Source organism: Haemorhous mexicanus, chromosome 2 (genome assembly GCF_027477595.1).
Source record: "Haemorhous mexicanus isolate bHaeMex1 chromosome 2, bHaeMex1.pri, whole genome shotgun sequence".
NCBI classification, from domain to species: Eukaryota; Metazoa; Chordata; class Aves; order Passeriformes; family Fringillidae; genus Haemorhous; species Haemorhous mexicanus.
In genome coordinates this window covers 4,459,378-4,477,239 of record NC_082342.1, presented here as the reverse complement: position 1 = coordinate 4,477,239, position 17,862 = coordinate 4,459,378, and the positions used below count along the sequence as shown (strand labels likewise).

The 17,862-nt window shown below is 43.0% G+C and overlaps 2 protein-coding genes across 5 annotated transcripts in view; one reads left to right on the top strand and one right to left on the bottom strand.

Annotated features, from left to right (window-relative positions):
• Window positions 1–9,930, top strand: part of MPZL1 (myelin protein zero like 1) — a 37,578-nt gene extending 27,648 nt beyond the window's left edge. For all 4 annotated transcript variants that reach the window (XM_059871976.1, XM_059871957.1, XM_059871967.1 and 1 more), the window contains one exon: window positions 4,277–9,930. In XM_059871976.1, coding sequence (XP_059727959.1) covers window positions 4,277–4,301 — 25 coding nt within the window. In that variant the 3' untranslated portion in view covers window positions 4,302–9,930. The remainder of the gene's footprint in view (window positions 1–4,276) is intronic.
• Window positions 9,931–10,684: 754 nt separating this feature from the next.
• Window positions 10,685–17,845, bottom strand: MPC2 (mitochondrial pyruvate carrier 2). The gene is made up of 5 exons (XM_059871991.1): window positions 17,624–17,845; window positions 14,172–14,212; window positions 12,582–12,666; window positions 11,406–11,517; window positions 10,685–10,911 (listed from the first exon to the last, which is right to left on the bottom strand). The coding sequence occupies exons 1-5, from the start codon at window positions 17,727–17,729 to the stop codon at window positions 10,872–10,874; spliced, it is 384 nt and encodes a 127-aa protein (XP_059727974.1). The 5' UTR covers window positions 17,730–17,845; the 3' UTR covers window positions 10,685–10,871.
• Window positions 17,846–17,862: the final 17 nt, after the last annotated feature.

Here is a 17,862-nt window from a genome sequence, read left to right as displayed (position 1 = left end):
TTATTCTGGGCCATGCAGTATTTCCAAAGTTTCAGCACACAGACCCACAAAGCTGCCTTCTGCCTTCAGAGATCAATTATTCACCGAGGCTATATAATCAGGATTTAAAAGTAGTCAGATTTTGACTGGAATAAGTCTTGTAGCAGCAGGCTGCCTATAAGGCCTGGATAAAACTTGTCTTTTCTAGATCATGGGACATGCTTCTGGAATGGGCAAGTGAGACAGATGATTCCCACCATCCCCCCCCAAAAAAAAAAAAGATTTTGTAAAACCAGCATGGTGAGATTTATGATACAGTAGCTGTTGGAGTAAACATCCGTAGGTCAAAAACCCAAAAAGTTTCAGCTAATTATTGTCATGGCCTGAAGGAGCACTTGCAAGTACCCTGAGAGCTACACACAGATGCTGTTCTGTGCTTGCATCCTCAAAGCAAAAATACTCCAATGTTTTGGTGTGAAAACTTGCTGTGTCCTCACCTTTCCATGTCTCCAGGGTTCTGAGTCTCAGTGTGCTGGAAGGAGCAGCAGAGTAAATCTAAGCTTTGTAATGTTAACTCAGAATCAGGGTGCTTTTGCCCTTCTGTAGTCACTCCAGTCTGTTTCTTCATTGACAGAGTTCTCCCTGCAAGTAAGTTCCTAAAGGAAAGCCCAAAGTGTGAGCACTGCTGACCTCAACTGAAAAATACTGCAAATGGCTTTTGTTTCATTCAGTTTTAGTTTAGTGTTTAGATTTTTAATCTCTTTTGTCAGGCAGACAGTTTCTTTTTGTGCAGATCTTTGTAGCAGCAAGTAGTTCCTCTACCTCCAGTTGAGCATTTGCCCCATCCTTACAGAACAACTAAGTATATTTACTTTTCTTTACAAAGATCCACAGTGAAATCAGGGTAGATCAGATTTTGAACAGAATATTTAAACAAGCGAGGAAGCTGAATTTCAGTTGATTACACGTACGTTGTTTGCTTCTAGCTGTTGATTGGTTGTTTCTTTAAGGGTCATATCAGCATGCAAATCAACGTATTTGAAATCTTTCATCACATACAAGTGTTTCTTGGTAATCAAGAAATAAGTTGTAGTATTCAAGCTTTTGAAGTGTTGTGCAGGTGAAAGGCAGATACTCATTCCTAGCAGTTCCCAGAGCTGTTGCAGGCTGTTTGCTGATTCAGGCACACTCTTGTCTCTTAGAATGCCTGGCAGTTTTAGACCAGTGGCTCCCACAGTCAGTGCTGTGGTCAAACAACAGAGGCCTGTGGTCTTCCTTGTAGCTTTTTTACAAGGTAGGATGTGTAGGGAGTGAATGAATGCTTTGTCATTCACTGGTGGAAAAAAACTGTGAATACAAACAAAACTGCCTCTGCAAGTTAGAAACAGTAACAGAGGCGTTGCTCTTAGAGTGCCATTTAAATGAATTACATTAAGTTTATTCATTTTTTAATTTATGTATCAGTTCAAGAATCAGTGATGGAGTATTTGTCTGCATCACATCTCAGCTGAAAGTGCTCTGAGTCTGCACTTCCTTTATGTTTTGAGGGCAAGTTACTCAGGTGTGGACCTTGTTTTCTGGAGTTTGCGTATCTGATTCTGTGAGTGTTCAGCTGCTTGAATCAGCTCTGTTTGTTTTCACTGTGCCCTCCTTCTCAGCAGGTTTGTTCTGTCCTGTCAGATTTGTCTGTGGTGGTTCTTGTCCCTGCCGTCATTCTCTAGTGACTGCTGTTCTTCCAGGACTGTTATTTGCGTGGGTAAGAAATGATTTACAGTGAAGGCAAGAACTACATGGATTTCCCACATGGATGTCCTTGTTTGGATCCCAGGACCCTGAGAAGGAGCAATTTGTAATGCCAAGAATCTTGATTGAAATTTCAGATAACTTTCCCAGAGCCTGAATCTGTGGTAGTTGCAACATCGTGCAGAATCTGAGGAGTTTGAATGTTATGTAGACTCCTGTTGGACCATGGAGGTCTAACTTCGTAATTCCTTTTTCTTTCTTCTAACTTGCAGTTAATGACTGCTGTCAAACCCTTAGCAGGTACCCCTGCTGCTCTTTTCCCTTCAGTTCTGAATGGAAAAATTGCAAGGCTTCAGGAGTGCTAGTCTGTCTTCTGGTTCTGAAGAGTCAGGATGAGCTTACTTGGGATTAGATGAAAGTTTTGAATTGTTTAGACAATTTTTAAAGTAGTCCAGGTGACGTCCACAGTCAGCTAGAGAATCAATTGGCAGCAAATCAAATAGATGAAGACTGCAATAAATCCTTGGTCTCTCCTTTTCTCTGTGTTGGCTATCTACCCCTTTTTTAGGTGACGGACAGTGAACACATTGAGACAATGATAACTGGGTTTGGATCAGCTGATCACAGCAGTCAGTCTATCCACACCATTAACATGCTGCTTGCAGCACAGTGACTATATTTAAACTGGCAAAAATCCAGTACAGTGGTAACTGATACTGAGTAAACTCCACTGGTAGACAATTGACCCAGCAGAATTACTTGAACAAATTGGGAATGTCACAGTGAGTACTTTCTGCAGTTAGATTTATTATTTTTATTTTTTTTTTTTAACTGGTAGTGCTCTCAAGCTGAATTTATCACACCCTTGACCTCTGGCCTCAGGCAGATGAGATTTCCAAAATTGCTTGCAATTAAACTTCAGGGTTACTTTGTCTTGAAGTTTATATAGACACTGTGATCTGATGGGAATTATTAATCTCAATACAGTGTTGGAGACCAGAACAACATGAAAGCAAATAGCAGAGAAGTTTTTTTTAAAAAAGTAGCTATAATGAGATTTGAAATCCAGGGTTTTCTAGGACATTAGTGTCTTTTTTTTTTTTTTTCATTTTCTCGGTGTTGTTTATATTCAGGATTTTATAACTACTTGCAAGTTTTCACCCTTCAGTCAATCTTCTTCCTCTATTCTTTATTACTTTGGAAATACTTTATCCAGAAGGAATAAAATGTGGATTTAAATCACTTCTCAAAGAGAACAAGGTATTTATCAGGTATGAGCTTTGCCACTGTACTGGGAGGAAAACAGCTGTGCAGGAAGGTATCTGTGGTCCTTCAGCAGCTTAATTTTCTGTACAGAAGGTCTGTTTTCATCTCTGGCTCATGATTGCTTTGCAAAATAGATGGAAAAATTTTTGTGTCAGGTCTATACAAATGTTTCCTAATGTTTCAGGATTCCAAAAGTACTGGCAAGAAGGGGGTAGAGGAGTGCCAGTGAAGGCTACTTCTTCCTGGGACATAAGGGACACCAGAACAGTTAAATGGATGAAAGGTTTCGAAGGAAAAACTGCTGAAAAAGCCACAACTAAACTAAAAGCTCTCTATTTTTAATTCCCCCCCAGTCACCCTGAGATAACACAGTCCCTTTGCCTCCTGCATGGGGTGTGTGGTGGCAGCCCTGTGCTTGTCTCAGCTGGGGGGTTCAGTATGGGAGCTGCAGCTCTCTTGTCATCAAGGTCCCACCTGTCTTGCTGGACCTCTGCATGCATGGAGGTTGCAGTCCTGTCCTCAGTAGCTTCAGCTGCCTTTTCCTGGGCTATGTTTTAGAGGATGGTGTTTAAGGAAGTGTTCACACGTTCAGCTGAAAGGCAGGGCTGTAATGTCTTCCCCTGCATCCCAGCACATGTCACAAATGTGAGGCCATGCCTGCCCAAGATGTTTGAGAGCTGCTGCTGCCTCGGCTGGCTTAAGGTCAGGTAAGAATTCTGTACTGCTGCACCATTTTAGCACTTCTGGCTCACTGCTGTGTAAGTCTTGGCCCCGTCACTGGCTTGGGCAGTGACTTGAGTCACAGGGTGGCTGCAGCTTCTGTGGCTGTGCCACTTGTTATCCAAGTGGCACGGCCATGCTGGGATTTACAGGACCTGAGTAGCAGCTTGGGAAGTACACTGCTGTTGACTGGTAACCTCTAGGACGGTTTATCTTGAACAGTATTAAATCTGGCATGCATCTGTCTAAGCCATGTGTCTTTGCTACATAGCACACAAGAATTGCTGCTTTTCAGAGCAAGGGATCCTAGATTTTACTTTCTGTGGCAGCAGGCAGGTTTGGAGGGAGGCAAGGGTGCTGTTTGGCATGCTCCTGAGAGGAGAAAGGTGGCAGACTAGAGCTCACGTGCAGCTGAGGGTTCATTCCACCTGCTTCCAAGTGCCGTTCGCAGTCATAAAAGCTCTGTGGTCTTGCTTTAGCTTTCATCTTGCTGCAGCCCCCATGGAAGTGAGGGGCAGTGTGGGCAGTTCTGAAAAAGCCTGACTATGCCTGTTCCTTGTGTCCCCAGGGCCCAGTCATTTACGCGCAGTTAGATCACTCCGGGGGACAGCACAGCGACAAGATCAACAAGTCAGAGTCTGTGGTCTACGCCGACATTCGGAAGAACTGAGATCCTCAGCTATCCAAAGGACAACACACATTCAGACTGGAATTGCTTGAGCAAGATTTGACCCAGAGAACTCACATGTGGCCTTTGATGCCTAGGCTAGGACCAATGCATGTGCATACAGAGGGAGAGATATATATGTATTGTGTGTAAATAGTCTATTTAATCGTACAGAAGTGAGACCAATGTTGCATGTTGAAATGCGGTAAGAATTTTGCTTATAAATTGCCAATATTCTTTTTTTTTTTTTTTTTTTTGTATCTTGTGTGACGAGAGAGAAAGTGAAAACTCGCATCACAATTTTAAAATATTTTTATCTTGATTATTAATGGAGAAACTGGAAGATGCCTGAAGATTCTAGGTTGACCTGGAGATTCTTTTTTCTTTGCTTATAGGGCCTAATTTCTTTTGTTGAGGTGACTATAAAGAAGAAATCTTCTTTATATTCATAATTCTTTATGTATACAGGGTATTTATCTTTCCTTGGTCAGATTCTCAGTACAGGCTGCCTTCTCGTGTAAACTAGACCCTCTCACTTGGTCTTGTAAGCCAAATTGTGACTCCTAGCTATCAGAAATGTATGTCTTAGCAGTGTGAGTGAAGGAAACCTTTAGGCCTACCTGACCTGTATAACGTGGGTCACAAAACTGTTTACTTCTCAATGAGCCCAGCTATTCAAGCTTAGTCCTTAAGGGGCAGGGATAGTGTTGATCTAATGAATTTTGTGAAATGGTAGTTTACCTGTGAAAACTAAGGACATGGTGAGTTAAAGGTATAGGAAGCTGTAGCTGTAGGTGGTTACCTCAGACTCTGTTGAACCTTTCAGTGAAATATTTCTTCCTCAAAGCTCTGTCATTTCATGCAAGCATTAAAAAGGGCTCCAAGGGATCTGGAAGCTGTAGTACTCCCATACCTCTCTCCCATGGCTCCATTATGCCACTGTCACCTCCTTGGAGGTGCTTTATCTGTTCTCAAAAGCCTGTAGTGGAGGCTGAACAACTTCTGGAGGAAATCTAGGGCTCTTTGGGTTTTTTGATGTGTGTTTTTTTTGTGTGGCCAATATTTGCACAGAAGATGTGGATGGACAGTTTATTTCCTTCATCTCTGCAAGTCTACTGCTTGAATGCAATGCTCCAGCCTCTTCTTGTTTCTAGGTTAAACTCCTCCTAGATTATTAAGGATCTCTGCTGATGAGGATTTCTTTTGCTGACCCATTGTATCCTGAAATTTGGTGCTCAAAACTAGAAGTGGCCTTCTAGCAGAGATCTTTTCAAAGTGGCTTATAGAAGAAGGATTTCTGTTTTGTACATCTCAATGTGATGGTTTTGTTTTGGGTTGGTTTTTTTTTTTTTTTTTGGCAGCAAATAATTTTCAGTTTGGTCTGTGGTAGCCTCTTTTCTCTGATTCTTACCCATTTCCTAGTTCAGTCTGTTTCAGAATCAGTCCCAGAATGGTTGAGGTTGGAGGAACCTCTGGAGATCATCCAGTCTTCCTCCAGAGGAGGCTGCCCAGCACTGTGCCCAGTTTTGAGCATCTCCACAGGTGGGACCTCTACAGCATCTCTGGGCAACCTGTTACAAAGAAACTCAAGCCCACATCTCACTCTTAACACCAATACATGAAAAATAGTTACAGGCCTATTGGCAGACCCTTTCACAACCACATTAGTTAATCCTTTAATTACAACAGTGCAATTTTAATAACTATTTTGTGTAAAGTGGAGGTTTTTTTCCCAACAAAATTAGGTATGCCCACACTATATTCTTTCATCAGGATCAGACTTCTCTGGTTTCCTGACAACAGCTGCCTTTATTTTTGTACACATGCACTGGGTAGATCTTAGGACATTGTCCTCAAAGCCAGAACCAACTTCTTAAAACTGGGGCTCAGAAGGAAACCATGGATTAATTTATTCTGCCATATGTCAGTTGCTAATCCTGCAATATCTGAATTTGTGTAATTCTTCTTCCAAGACTTGGCTGGTATCAAAGAGGCCGTGTTTCAGTTTTAAAGCATCAGTTTCAAGTATTTGCCAAGTCTTGTAGGGAACTGAGACACCGAGCTGTGGCTAACTAACAACTCTGTAAATATTTTAACATTTTATTTTTTGGCAATAACATATACAAAATGAAAAATTGACAAATTTCTTCTTCACAGGAGACCTTTAAAGATCTTCTTCTACTTCATGGATTAAGCAGGGTTTTTTTAGCAACACTCCACATGAAGGGCTATGGTGCTTGTACCCAGTGCTGGAAGCTGACAGAGTGGGACCTACTCACCCCAGAAACAATCAGGGGTAGTTTGTCCACTCAAGCTTCGATCTGTTCATAAGATCCACTGCCTTGGTTGCTGCAGTGGTCATGTTGGTGACTGTAGTCAGGAAATTCTTTACTCAGAAGATGGTGAGGCACTGGCACAGGTTGCCCAGAGAAGCTGTGGATTCCCCGTCCCTGGAAGTGTTAAGGGTCCAGTTGGATGGGCCTTGAGCAACCTGGTCTAACGGAAAGTGTCCTTGCCCATGGTGGGTGGATTGGAACCAGATGATCTTTAAGGTCCTTCCCAACCCAGTCCAGTCTGTGATTCTGTGGTTCTATAGGATCTTCTCCAGTGCTGAATTCTGCACCTGGCAGCCAGGAGGGACATCTATCCAGAGGGGCACCAGGCCGAGCATCACCAGCTGGGCAAGGGGGGGGGGATTGTCCTGCTCTGCTCGGGGCTGGGGCAGCCTCACCTCCAGTCCTGGGGGAGTTTTGGGTGCCACAATATAAAAAGACATGAAGGTGTTGGACAGTGTCCAAAGGAGGCCATGAGGATGGTGAGGGGACTGGTGGGGAAGCCTTCTGACAAATGGCTGAGGTCACTTGGTCTGTTCAGCCTGGAGAAGACTGAGGGGAGACCTCATTGTGGTCTTCAGCACCCTCATGACAGAAGAGAAGGGGCAGGCACTGCTCTCTTCACTCTGACAGGACCCAAGAGAATGACAGGAAGATGAATCAGGGGAGGTTTAGGTGGGATATCAGGAAAATGTTTTTCACCCAGGTGGTTGGACCCTAAACAGGCTCCCCAGGGCAGTGGTCACAGCACCAGCCCTGACAGAGTTCAAAAAGTGTTTAGACACTGCTCTCAGGCACGTGGTGTGACTCCTGGAGTGTCCTGTGCAGGGCCAAGAGTTAGACTCGATGACCCCGATGGGTCCCTTCCAACCCAGTATAAATTATGATTAAGATCAGGATCCTACTGCTGCTGCTTTCTTTATCTATCAGGCTGTTACTTCCCAACATTTATTTTACACATAATAAAAGACTAATGCTTTGGATGTGGTTGATGGAGAAACTTGATTTTGATCTGCCTGTGTTCATCCCTGAGCATCACCGTCTTGCTCCCCCAACATTTTTGAGTAAGAAGGAGAATTGTGATGAGTGTGGCGATCAGAAACTGCTGCTATGAGAAGATGGGGCTAGCCTTGCCTCTGAAGTCTGCTACTAATGTTTGCTTCTTTTCCTGCTGGAATGTACTGGAGAATCTGAGCACAATTCTGATGTGGTGCTAACTTTAGGAAGCACATGAATCCGGTGCTAACTTTAGGACTGATCTGGTGCTAACTTTAGGAGACACACTGGTCTGGCTGATTTTAACTGACCTAAGGAGACATCTCCTTGCATAGCTTGTGTCTAGCTACAGGTATGTTCATATTGCCTAGACTGAGGAGGCTCCCTGCAAGGCTTCTTGGCTCTTTTATATGAAGGCAGAATGAACTTGGAAGTATTTTTAAAAAACACTAAACATGCTTTTAGAAAGGAACGAAAGTCTTCCCCCAGGAATGGATGTATTCATGCTGAAGTCAAAAGAACTTCAGGCATTGTGAGACAACACTTGTGAACTTCCTGTTCCTCAGGTTATCTGAGATGGTTTAATGATATGTTAACCTGTGCTGATGAAAGGGACTGATGCTGAGTTGGCTTACTTAGTAAAGTCTTAGGAGACAGAGAACTTCTCTTCCTTGATGGGTACAGCAAGCAGAGATTTCAGTCAGACAAGGTCTGGTTCTGATGTTCTGGTGACCAGAAGTTTAACTTTGATTGCTCTGCTGCTGCTGTTCTCTTAATTCTCTGATGCTGTTACTTGCAAGAGGAAAAGAACAGCTTGGACTTTGAGGAACAAGAGGGGTGTTGTCCTTGTCCTGTTGTAGCATTGCTGCCAGCTCTTTTTAGAATCATCTATTTTCAAAACAAGTGCTGCATGCCAGGCTTGCAGCAGCCCAGAGGAGGAGCAGGCATCTCTCTTGAGGCAGTAGCCAGTGACTAAAACAATTGGGGGGGGGGTCTTTGCTCTTGGATAGTGGACCTCGAGGGCCTATGTGATGACAGACTTGCAATAAATTCTGTCTTATTCATCATGCAAACAAAACTGAGATCAGTCTAAAATCTTCCTTATTTTTCATTATCATAAATGAATTTCAAGAGGACTACAAATAAGGTACCAAGCTAAGTAAATTGGTAGCTGTACTCAGTCCATCAGGTTCCTATGACCCCTTTTGTCTTCAGCTGTTGTTCTGTGATGAAGATGCTCACCACGTTCACAAAACATCAAGAGCCTTTACAGGGGGGCAGATATGTCCCTGCAACTCATTGCCTGATGTGTAATTTATAACTGGAGACCTGTAGGGTTTTGTTTTCTCTCAAAGCTTTAGTGGTATTTCAGTTTGTGACAAGAGCTGTAATTAGGTTTTTAAACTTTTTAAACCTGTGAGAACTGTCTAGGTAACCATCTGTCTTGTAACTGCAGTAAAGGCGTGCATGCAACTTAAAAGCTGCATCCCCTTAGAGTGGATTCACTGAGGTCAGGTATGGAGTTTTTGATTTGTGACCAGAACACCTTCACTCAGTATTGGAATCTTGTCTTGGAATTCTACATTATTAGTGTATCTGCCAAGGACCTCTAATACAAAAAGTTCTTATTGTATCACAGGTGATGGAAATACTTCCTCAATAAAACCACCAAGAGAGAAGGTGGGTGGGACTTCTGGGCTATGGCCACGCCTCTGCAGTGTAATATTTTTATATGGGAGACTACAAAATCATATTAACAAGGCTCAGCAATTACTCTCTTCTTTAGGTTTCTCTTTCCCTTCTCTTCACTGCCCTAAAGCTAATAAGCCCTTTCATTTACAGGTATTTTTGCACTCTAAAATATAAGTTCAATGCCTTTGGAGATCAGTGTGCTGTGCAATGTTTTCTGTCTCCCTGCAATGCCAACTGTTTTTATGTGGTAAATGTAATTGAAAACATAGACTGGGTACTTTTCTTTCATAAACCTCTGTCCTGGAGGTGTGCAAGACAACAAACACCTGTAAGACAGGTGTATAATCTGTGTGAGGGAGCTAGATATGCATTGCATGGCCTGATTACATGAAGAGCCAGTGTACCAACTGTTAGTGCTTTTGCTTTTACAGACTCATCTGGAAACAGTTATCTTGGATATTTTTTCTTGAATGGACTTTAATGTTTTCTATTGTAATCTTGTGAATATTTTAATACACTTTTTTTTTCCCATTACTGGTTTGCTGGATGAGTCTTACCTGGTTGGGGACTGGGAAGGGAGGGGGACTGAAATACACCACCTCTCTTCCTAGCAGTATTCTTCTTCAGTCACTGTGTCACTGGGTGACCAACACAGCTGGTGAACTTGCCACTTGAGACCCTGGGACCAAGGACCAAGCCACAAGGACCAAGACATGAAAGTGGAACTGTGGCAGAACAGAGAACTGACTTCATGGTGGGACAGTCTTTGAAAAAGGGGAGCTGACTTCATGATGGGACAGTCTTTGAAAAAGAGGAGACTCATCAGAACCTACCTTGCCTCAGTTATGTTTTTCCCTGCATGTGAATTCCTGAGTCTAAGTCTGGTGCTTCAACTCCCCCATCTTCTGCCTGGAGTTGTGAAGGAAGCTAAAACACCAGTGGCACATTTGTTTGTCTGTTTTTTCAGGACAGTGGTGACTGGGGAACAAATGAAGACACACACAGCTGAAGCTGGAACAAATATCCTTATGCTACCAGGCAAGGAAGAGCATCAGGATATGAAATGTAAATGCAACTGTTGTTTACTGAAATATGGCAAACTCCTGCCCAGGTGGTTTTCTGACTGTGACAGGAAAGATCACTTCAGTCTGAGGCTCTGGCTGTTACCAGTACTGTGTCACTCCCAGCACTGTTCAGTGGAGTCTGATAAGGTGAGGCTCAGCAACTCTTTTTAGGCAAAATCCAGCCAGTTTCTTTAAAGAGACAATACAACACAAACAGTTCTGCCTTCATTTTAAAGGTTGCTCTTTATTTGTGTGGAGATACCTGGTTATTTGCACTTAGAAAACATTTGCTCTCCTTTATTTTCCTCTTTCATTTTCTCAGAGAAAAAAAACATTAAAATTAGTGAAGCTAGGTCCCATGGGGATGGGTTTGTGCGTTGCTAGATTTGACCTGTTGGGTTAAGCATCTCTTTATTGCACTTGCTTTTGTGCTTTTAACTCCTGATTATACCTATAGGAATAAAAAAGAAAGAGCACAGGCTAAGAATAGAATAGAACACCAGTTACAATAACAGTGTTTTCCTAGCAATCTGTTCACCAGAGGAGGTTTAAAATTACAATGGACTTGAGGGTGGAAACTGGGGATAGGATATCTTAATTCTTGTAGGAAGTTCCAAAGTAGCTAAGTTTGCCACATTCCTGGCCATACTGAAGCCAGAAAACTCCCAGTTTCCTTCAAGAAACTATTTTTTGAAAAATGCTGCTCTGCTTAAAAGCCCTTTGAGCCAGCTGGAGCTGACATGATTCAATGCTGCTCTAGGTAGACTGAAAATATTTACAGCTTCACTCTAACTTAACTGTAAAACTAACAATGTAGCAAAATCATTCTGTAATGTTTCATGAATGGTTCAGTTCCTCTTGCCTGTTGCACTGACAGAGAGGCTGGCAGCATTTATAAATTCCTTGTTAATGCTTAGCAGTACTTGTACCCTTACTGATGCATACCTCCATATTCGGAAAAGCTGGGAACCACCAGCACAGCCAACAAAGAAGTTCACAGCAAACAGACTCCAGTTTTTAGGGATAATCACCAGAGAGTACCTTGACCAAATAAGGCCTGTTGAAAGAAATGGCAAGTTTAAAGATATTTCAGATATTTCCCTAAGTTTGGAGGCAGATTCATAGGCCAGTTGAAGTAAACAAATTTCATAACTTCATGTTAGACAACTGCTTTGCTTATAAGTACTTTTTTCTCAGTGAAAAGTGCCAGTGGGACATCTACAGGTATGTACTGCATTTTTCTGAAATAGCTACAGTAAGGTCAATCATAGTCTGAATATCAAAGATACTCTGCAGTCTACAGCAGCCTAGACCTTAATTCTCCAGTAATGTTGCCGTGTAGTGGTATTTTGCTGTATATCCAGCTTGCTGCACTACATTGGATATTATGCAAAACTTGTGCTAAATGCACAGGACTGCATTAGATATCAAAGTCTGGAGAACCCTTTCAGACAGGAAAAGCACTGGAAAAAGCTGCCCAGTGAAGTGGTGCAGAACCATCCCCGGATGTGTTTATAAGAAGTGTAGTTGTGTCAATTAGAGACGCATTTCAGTGGTGGACTTGGAAGTGCTGGGTTAATGGCTGGAGTCTATGATCTTAAAAGTCTTTTCCAACCTAAATGATTCTAGAATTACAGACTATTGTTTCTGCCAGTGTGAGAATTCTTGGCAGACAGCAGTGCAGTAGTCCGTGTGCCACTGCTTCCAATTTCTTGTAACACTTGGAAATTCTTTCCATTTATGTTAGTGTAATTACCCTACCATTCTTAAATCCCTCAAAGTCTGTTCTAAAAAAGTCACTGTATCCTGGACTGATTTCAAAATTACTTGATCTGAAGGAAAAGAGGTCACTTACTGCAATGAATGGTATCGTGGTAACTTAATGGATGATACTCATGTCTAACTCGTAGCAACTTGTGCTGAACAATTCCAAATTAAGACAGGTGTAGAAAACTGTTATTACAAATGCTTACTGATTTAATAACAAGTAGAGGTCTGGCCTAGAATCAGCATCCAACAGCAATAGTGACAGCTAGCATTTTAAAATTAAGGCTTTCTGTAGAAGTGTATTAGTACTGATGTAAGATTCTGTGTGAAAACACAGAGTAAGTGTGGCTTTACCTGTGGCCATGAGTACTGCAGACTGTGCTGTGCTGAGCTTCTCTGCTGGTCTGGCCATGTCAGCCAGTCCAGCCCCCACCAAGCCCTGCAAAGAGAAATTCAGTGAGCACCAGTCTGGGACTCCTGTAACAGATGAAGAGTTTTACAAGGGGAGGCTGCTTCACAGCTCAGTGCTTATCCGACTGCATTATGCAGGAGATGGGATGCATTCTGTGAGCAGTTAGACTGGGAGACACCATCCATTTTCAGTCCTTTGTGGTAGGAAAAAGAACACAGTTATGGCAGCTACAACTGTGTGGCAATAAAATCCCAGGCACTGGTAGTTTTGTATTAATTCAAGAACAAGGTTAATTTGAACACAGCTGCTTAAGAAAGCAGCTGAAAAAATCCACCCTTGTTTTCATGCAACAAGTAGAGGCTTATATAAATAAGGACCTTCTTTCCACAGATCAGGCTAAGATACTGCTGGTAAACTTGACCCCCTTCACTCAGCTTCATGTGAGGGGGTAAAAGTGCTTTTTTAAAAATATAATTTCAGTAATAGTAGAAAACGTGCAGCTGAATTGAGGAATAGCTTGGCTGATCTACTTGACATTAGCAGCAAACACTGCTTGCATTGTTTGTTGTGTTATTGCCCTCTACTGGAAATACAATTTCATGTTCCTGTTACACCAGTTCACAAAAAACCCCAAACAACACCCCTAAGAAAGTTAGTCCTAACGCTTTCATCCAGGACTCCTTGGGCACAGAAGAGCTGCCTGTGTGCTCCGGCTCAGAAGGGTGTTTCCGGGGAGAACCTCTGAGGAAGGGGAAGGTTAACCATGGTTCCTGCAGCTCCAGTCCAGACAACTGACCAAGAGACCAAGCTGTAGCTTAGAGAACAATGTTGCCTGTGGCCTATAAAACGTTGGGGTTCACAATGGCAAAGTTACAAAGCAGCTGGCAATGGTAAGAGCAGGTTACATCCTTGTTATCAAACAAAATCAAACCCTCGTGGGTTTGGAGATCTCTTGTTTTATCTGTATCAATGCAACACCTCAGAAGAGCACAGTGAATTAGGAGGTGGCATTTGCATCACCTGGGCACAAACACAGCCCAGGGCTGTAGGCAGTGGGAAGCAGAACCTCACAGGAGGCAGAGAACCACTGACAGCCACAATGGCAGCTGCCTTTGTCTTTTAGGTTAAGACCACCTTGCACTCTGACATGCTTCAGCCTGCCTTCAAACTATGAGCCTTTGGAATTGACTTCCTTAAGATACTTCTCAAAATCCTCAATCTCAGAAGAAACACATGCTTTATGAGTTTTGCATCATGCCTACCTTGAGCAACAGGTGGTGTTTCACAAGAGAAAGCCTTTGTGAAACCCAGTGAAAAGCACAATTCTTCTACAAAGCATTTTCTCCATGCTGTATCCCCTTCATGCTATCTGTTATTAAGGCTAATTTTGTTCCTCCCTATACATTAAGAATTAGAGCCTCTAATCTTTCTGCAGGCTCAAGTATCTGTTGGGAAAGTCTTGCTTGCTCAGTGTGTTGCTGCAGATTGCCCTGGGCATGACACCAAGACACCAGCTGGCATCTTGTACTTACCCATTTCATAACAGGTGCCCAGAAAAACACTGTTTTGGGACCTGAGGGAGGATGGGAGAAAAGAAGTTAAATTATTTAGTAAATGTGGCTGTTTTAATACCCACAGTAAGATTAACTTGGTTTATTTATTTTAATTTTTTTAAAATAATGAATTGTTTATATTAGTATTTTCTACTGCTGTACATTAGCTCTGGCACCTAATACTCTTAATTCATCAACCCAGTGCATCAACCTTCAGTTGTGTAATCACTCCATACATTTCTGCAACAGCTGGATAGGATTCTGTATGTTCATGTTTAAGCAATTGAGGACACCAGAGCAGGCAAAATGCATTTATAATTGAAAGAGTTAGGAAAAGGCCTTGGAATAGGGAAAAAATTCTAAAAATCTACCACTAGGCAAAGGAGGATTATGGGGAAGAGGATGAAATCTCAAGAAGGAAGGGAGAAAAATCCAATTGCATGGGACCTGGGGAAAAAATAACTCTCTTACGAGTACACATAATTTCCAGTGGTGCTAAAATAGCAACTGGTTGGTTAAAACAAAGCCCTGCAAAGCCACACCTACAACTATGCCAGAAATCATTAATCTGGGACTTCTGCTCCAAGTCTTAAATGAGAGACCACAATCCAAAGTACCAACCCCCCTGTGAAACAGTCAGGACACTGTTCTAATTTTATCACAAAAAATTAACGTTTAGGTCACTGCTCAGCATTTCGATAACATGCAAGATGAAGCCAAGTTTTCACTGTAATATATTACATAGGAGTAACCACCAGGACTTTGGTTGCCCACTTTTTATGAGAGCTATTTCTTCACTAATAATCCAGTCTTTAAAAGACCTTGCACTAACTACTTGTACTTCCAGTTTTAAACACCCTCAAGTTTAAAACTACGACTTGGGAAACAAAAACTGGCTTGGCAGCTTTGCATAAAGGCCTTTTTAACCCACCCTGCTTGTGATCAAGTTTCAAACTGCATGTAATAACTACAAGCACATTATCTTTTGTCTAATATTGTTGAATATTAAATAACAGCAGCTTAATGTTCATCCTTTAAAGATACAAACTTCAGCTGCTGTTCTCTTAGGCACTTATTTGGTGTGTCAGTATCAGGCTGCAAATTCAGCTTATTATAAATAAATCAGTCTTACAGAGTAGCTTTAATTACTAACATTTATCTTATTCTAAAACACAAATTCAGATTTGGAGTACTAGAGGATGTGGGCTGAGTATAAATTATTAAACTGACATTCCCTAAACATCTAGTAGAGTTTTCAAGAAGACTGACATTAATTTTTATTAATAATAAAAACTCAACCATTTCAAACTTCTGACTGCAGAACTAAGAAACAGTTGGAGACAGGGAAGGTACCAAGCTGAGCTTGTAATTAGGTAAGACTGTCAAACACCTCTCCTTGGAGGCACTCCAGCAAACACCTAGCCTGGGTGAGTTCTTCCCAGCTCCTGACATCCAGAATTTTTTGAGGATTAATATGACAGCAGCACAAGGAGAGCAGGGGGACACAAGAAGCCAATTTGGATATCATGTGTGTGACCAGTTTATAGAATTTATGAATAGAATTTATTTATTTATTTAGAATTTATTTATTTATTAAATATAAGAAGTCTTTGTGCTGAAAACTTGAGTTTAGTCAGGCAAAGTGAACCAGAGAGGCCAAAGGGGAGGGAGCACAAGCTCAGCCCATGCTTTCCCATGGCAGCCTGGGGCGTTGGTGTGCCAGGCTCTCCACTGTCCTACAGCAATGCCAGCCAAAGAAACAGTTTTTAACAGGCACCAATTATTTTGCTGGAAGCTTTCTTTATGCCAGGAAGTGCTTCATGCCTCACAAGTGATTTATAATTTCATGACAATGATGCTTATATTCCTGAATTAGACTAGAGATTTAGATGTCACTGGAGATAAAAGAAAACCTTTCATTTTTAATCCACTTTTTTTTTTCTGCAGTCAGAGTGACATGTATTGCATAACTTTCTCACAGACACACCTTCAAGGCTAAAATAGAAGTTGCAGGGGCTCAGTTTCCATACTTGTTTGTGCTGTGACTTTTCTCACTTATACCATCAGTATGGATTATGACAGGTAGATATGTGTGTGTATATATAAATACATATATACACAGAATGCCTAAAAATGGATTTATTAATTACAACATTATGGTGATGACCAAAAGCAGCCCACAGGCAGTTTTGTGAAGTGAAAAGCACTGCAAGAGAACCTGCAAAACCTTCTCCAATTCCCACTACAGCTCTGTTGAAGAAGGAACATGGATGTTCCCAGTACCTGCTGTGCCTTGCATCCACTAAGAGCATCTGGAAGCTGCCACATTTCCCACCAGTGGAATGTGTCTCTCACTGTTGGACATATTGTCTCTTTACATATAAAAACAATACGTTAATGTTAAATACATTGGTCAAGTGAATTCAGTACAAATCAAACATTTTGAGAACTGCACTTTTGACTCTTTGTGATTTCTTTAGAGCAACGATTTTCCTTTCAAAAAAGGGCCATTATAAGAGGATAGAGCAACTGACTGCAAACCAAAGTCCATTTTCACAGTGCATGTTCCTGGTAGGTGAAGAGTCAAGGATGCCTGTGGCACTGACACAGAGCAGTGGGGACAGAGCCTATGGAATGCCAGGATTTTATCGGGCACTCGTTTTAACAACCGACGTAATTTGTTTGCATGACAAATACCACGTAGATGGCTCTGAATGAGATAATTTTACAGGAGGTTTCTCCCTAATAACACAAACCCCCACGGAAAGGTAAACTGTAGGTCAGGTGAGGGGAGCTCATTCTTTACCCGCAGGAATCCTCTAGCGAATTCACCAAGGACACGAGTTGCCTTTGGTAGTACCGTGGGATTCAGCACAAAGGAAATAAAACCAAAGGCTGCCTGAGTTGACCAGGGCACATTCCAAGATCAGAAACCCTGGCAGCGTCCAGGGCCAGGCTGGATGGGGCTCTGAGTAGCCTGCTCTAGTGGAAGGTGTCCCTACCCGTGGCAGCGGGTGGAAGTGGATGATCTTTAATATCCCTTCCAACCCAAACCATTCCACCATTCTATGATTTTTCCAGCACACCCTTTTGAAAGAAGCGGCTGCCGAGGCCTCCAGGCCCCTTTAAACCCACGACATCCCCTGGGCCAGGCTCTGGCAGCCCACGCGATCCCTGGATCCACGCCGCGGTACCGCGACAGCGACAGCAGCGCATCCCTCCCGGAACCACCCGATTATCCCATTCTCCCTTCGCAGACACAATTCCCCGTTACGGAGCAGGACTCCGCTCCAGAGCCGCTTTCCCGCGCCAGAACAACCCTACCCGCGTTACTGCGGCCCCGATACCGCCCCGCACCCGTACGGAACACATCCCCCGCTCCGCCCTTCCCGCCGCTCCAACCGGGAGCCAAGGTGACCCCCGCCCATTACCCGCTGGGTGGTTGTAGAAGGGCCGGAACCGCGGCGGCAGCATGAGCTCGATGCGGTCGAGCATGCGGTGGTAGGAGGCGCGGAGTCCCGCGGCGGCGGCGGCCATGGCGAGGGACGGGGCGAGCGGGCTCGGAGCGGGGAGCGAGGGGCGAGCGGGGACTCAGCGGGGGCCGCGTCCCGTCCGTCCGTCCTTCCTCCGCCCAGGCCCCGCCCCCCGAACCTGCCCACCAGGCAGAGAG

Bases quoted from the DNA above. Each gene is read 5' to 3' on its own strand.
- MPC2 (XM_059871991.1), bottom strand. From the start codon at position 17,729: ATGGCCGCCGCCGCCGCGGGACTCCGCGCCTCCTACCACCGCATGCTC. The intron at 14,213-17,623 runs GTAATGGGCGGG...ATCCTCCCTCAG, and splicing joins CTTCTACAACCACCCAGCGG to GTCCCAAAACAGTGTTTTTC. The intron at 12,667-14,171 runs GTAAGTACAAGA...TTCTCTTTGCAG, and splicing joins GGGCACCTGTTATGAAATGG to GGCTTGGTGGGGGCTGGACT.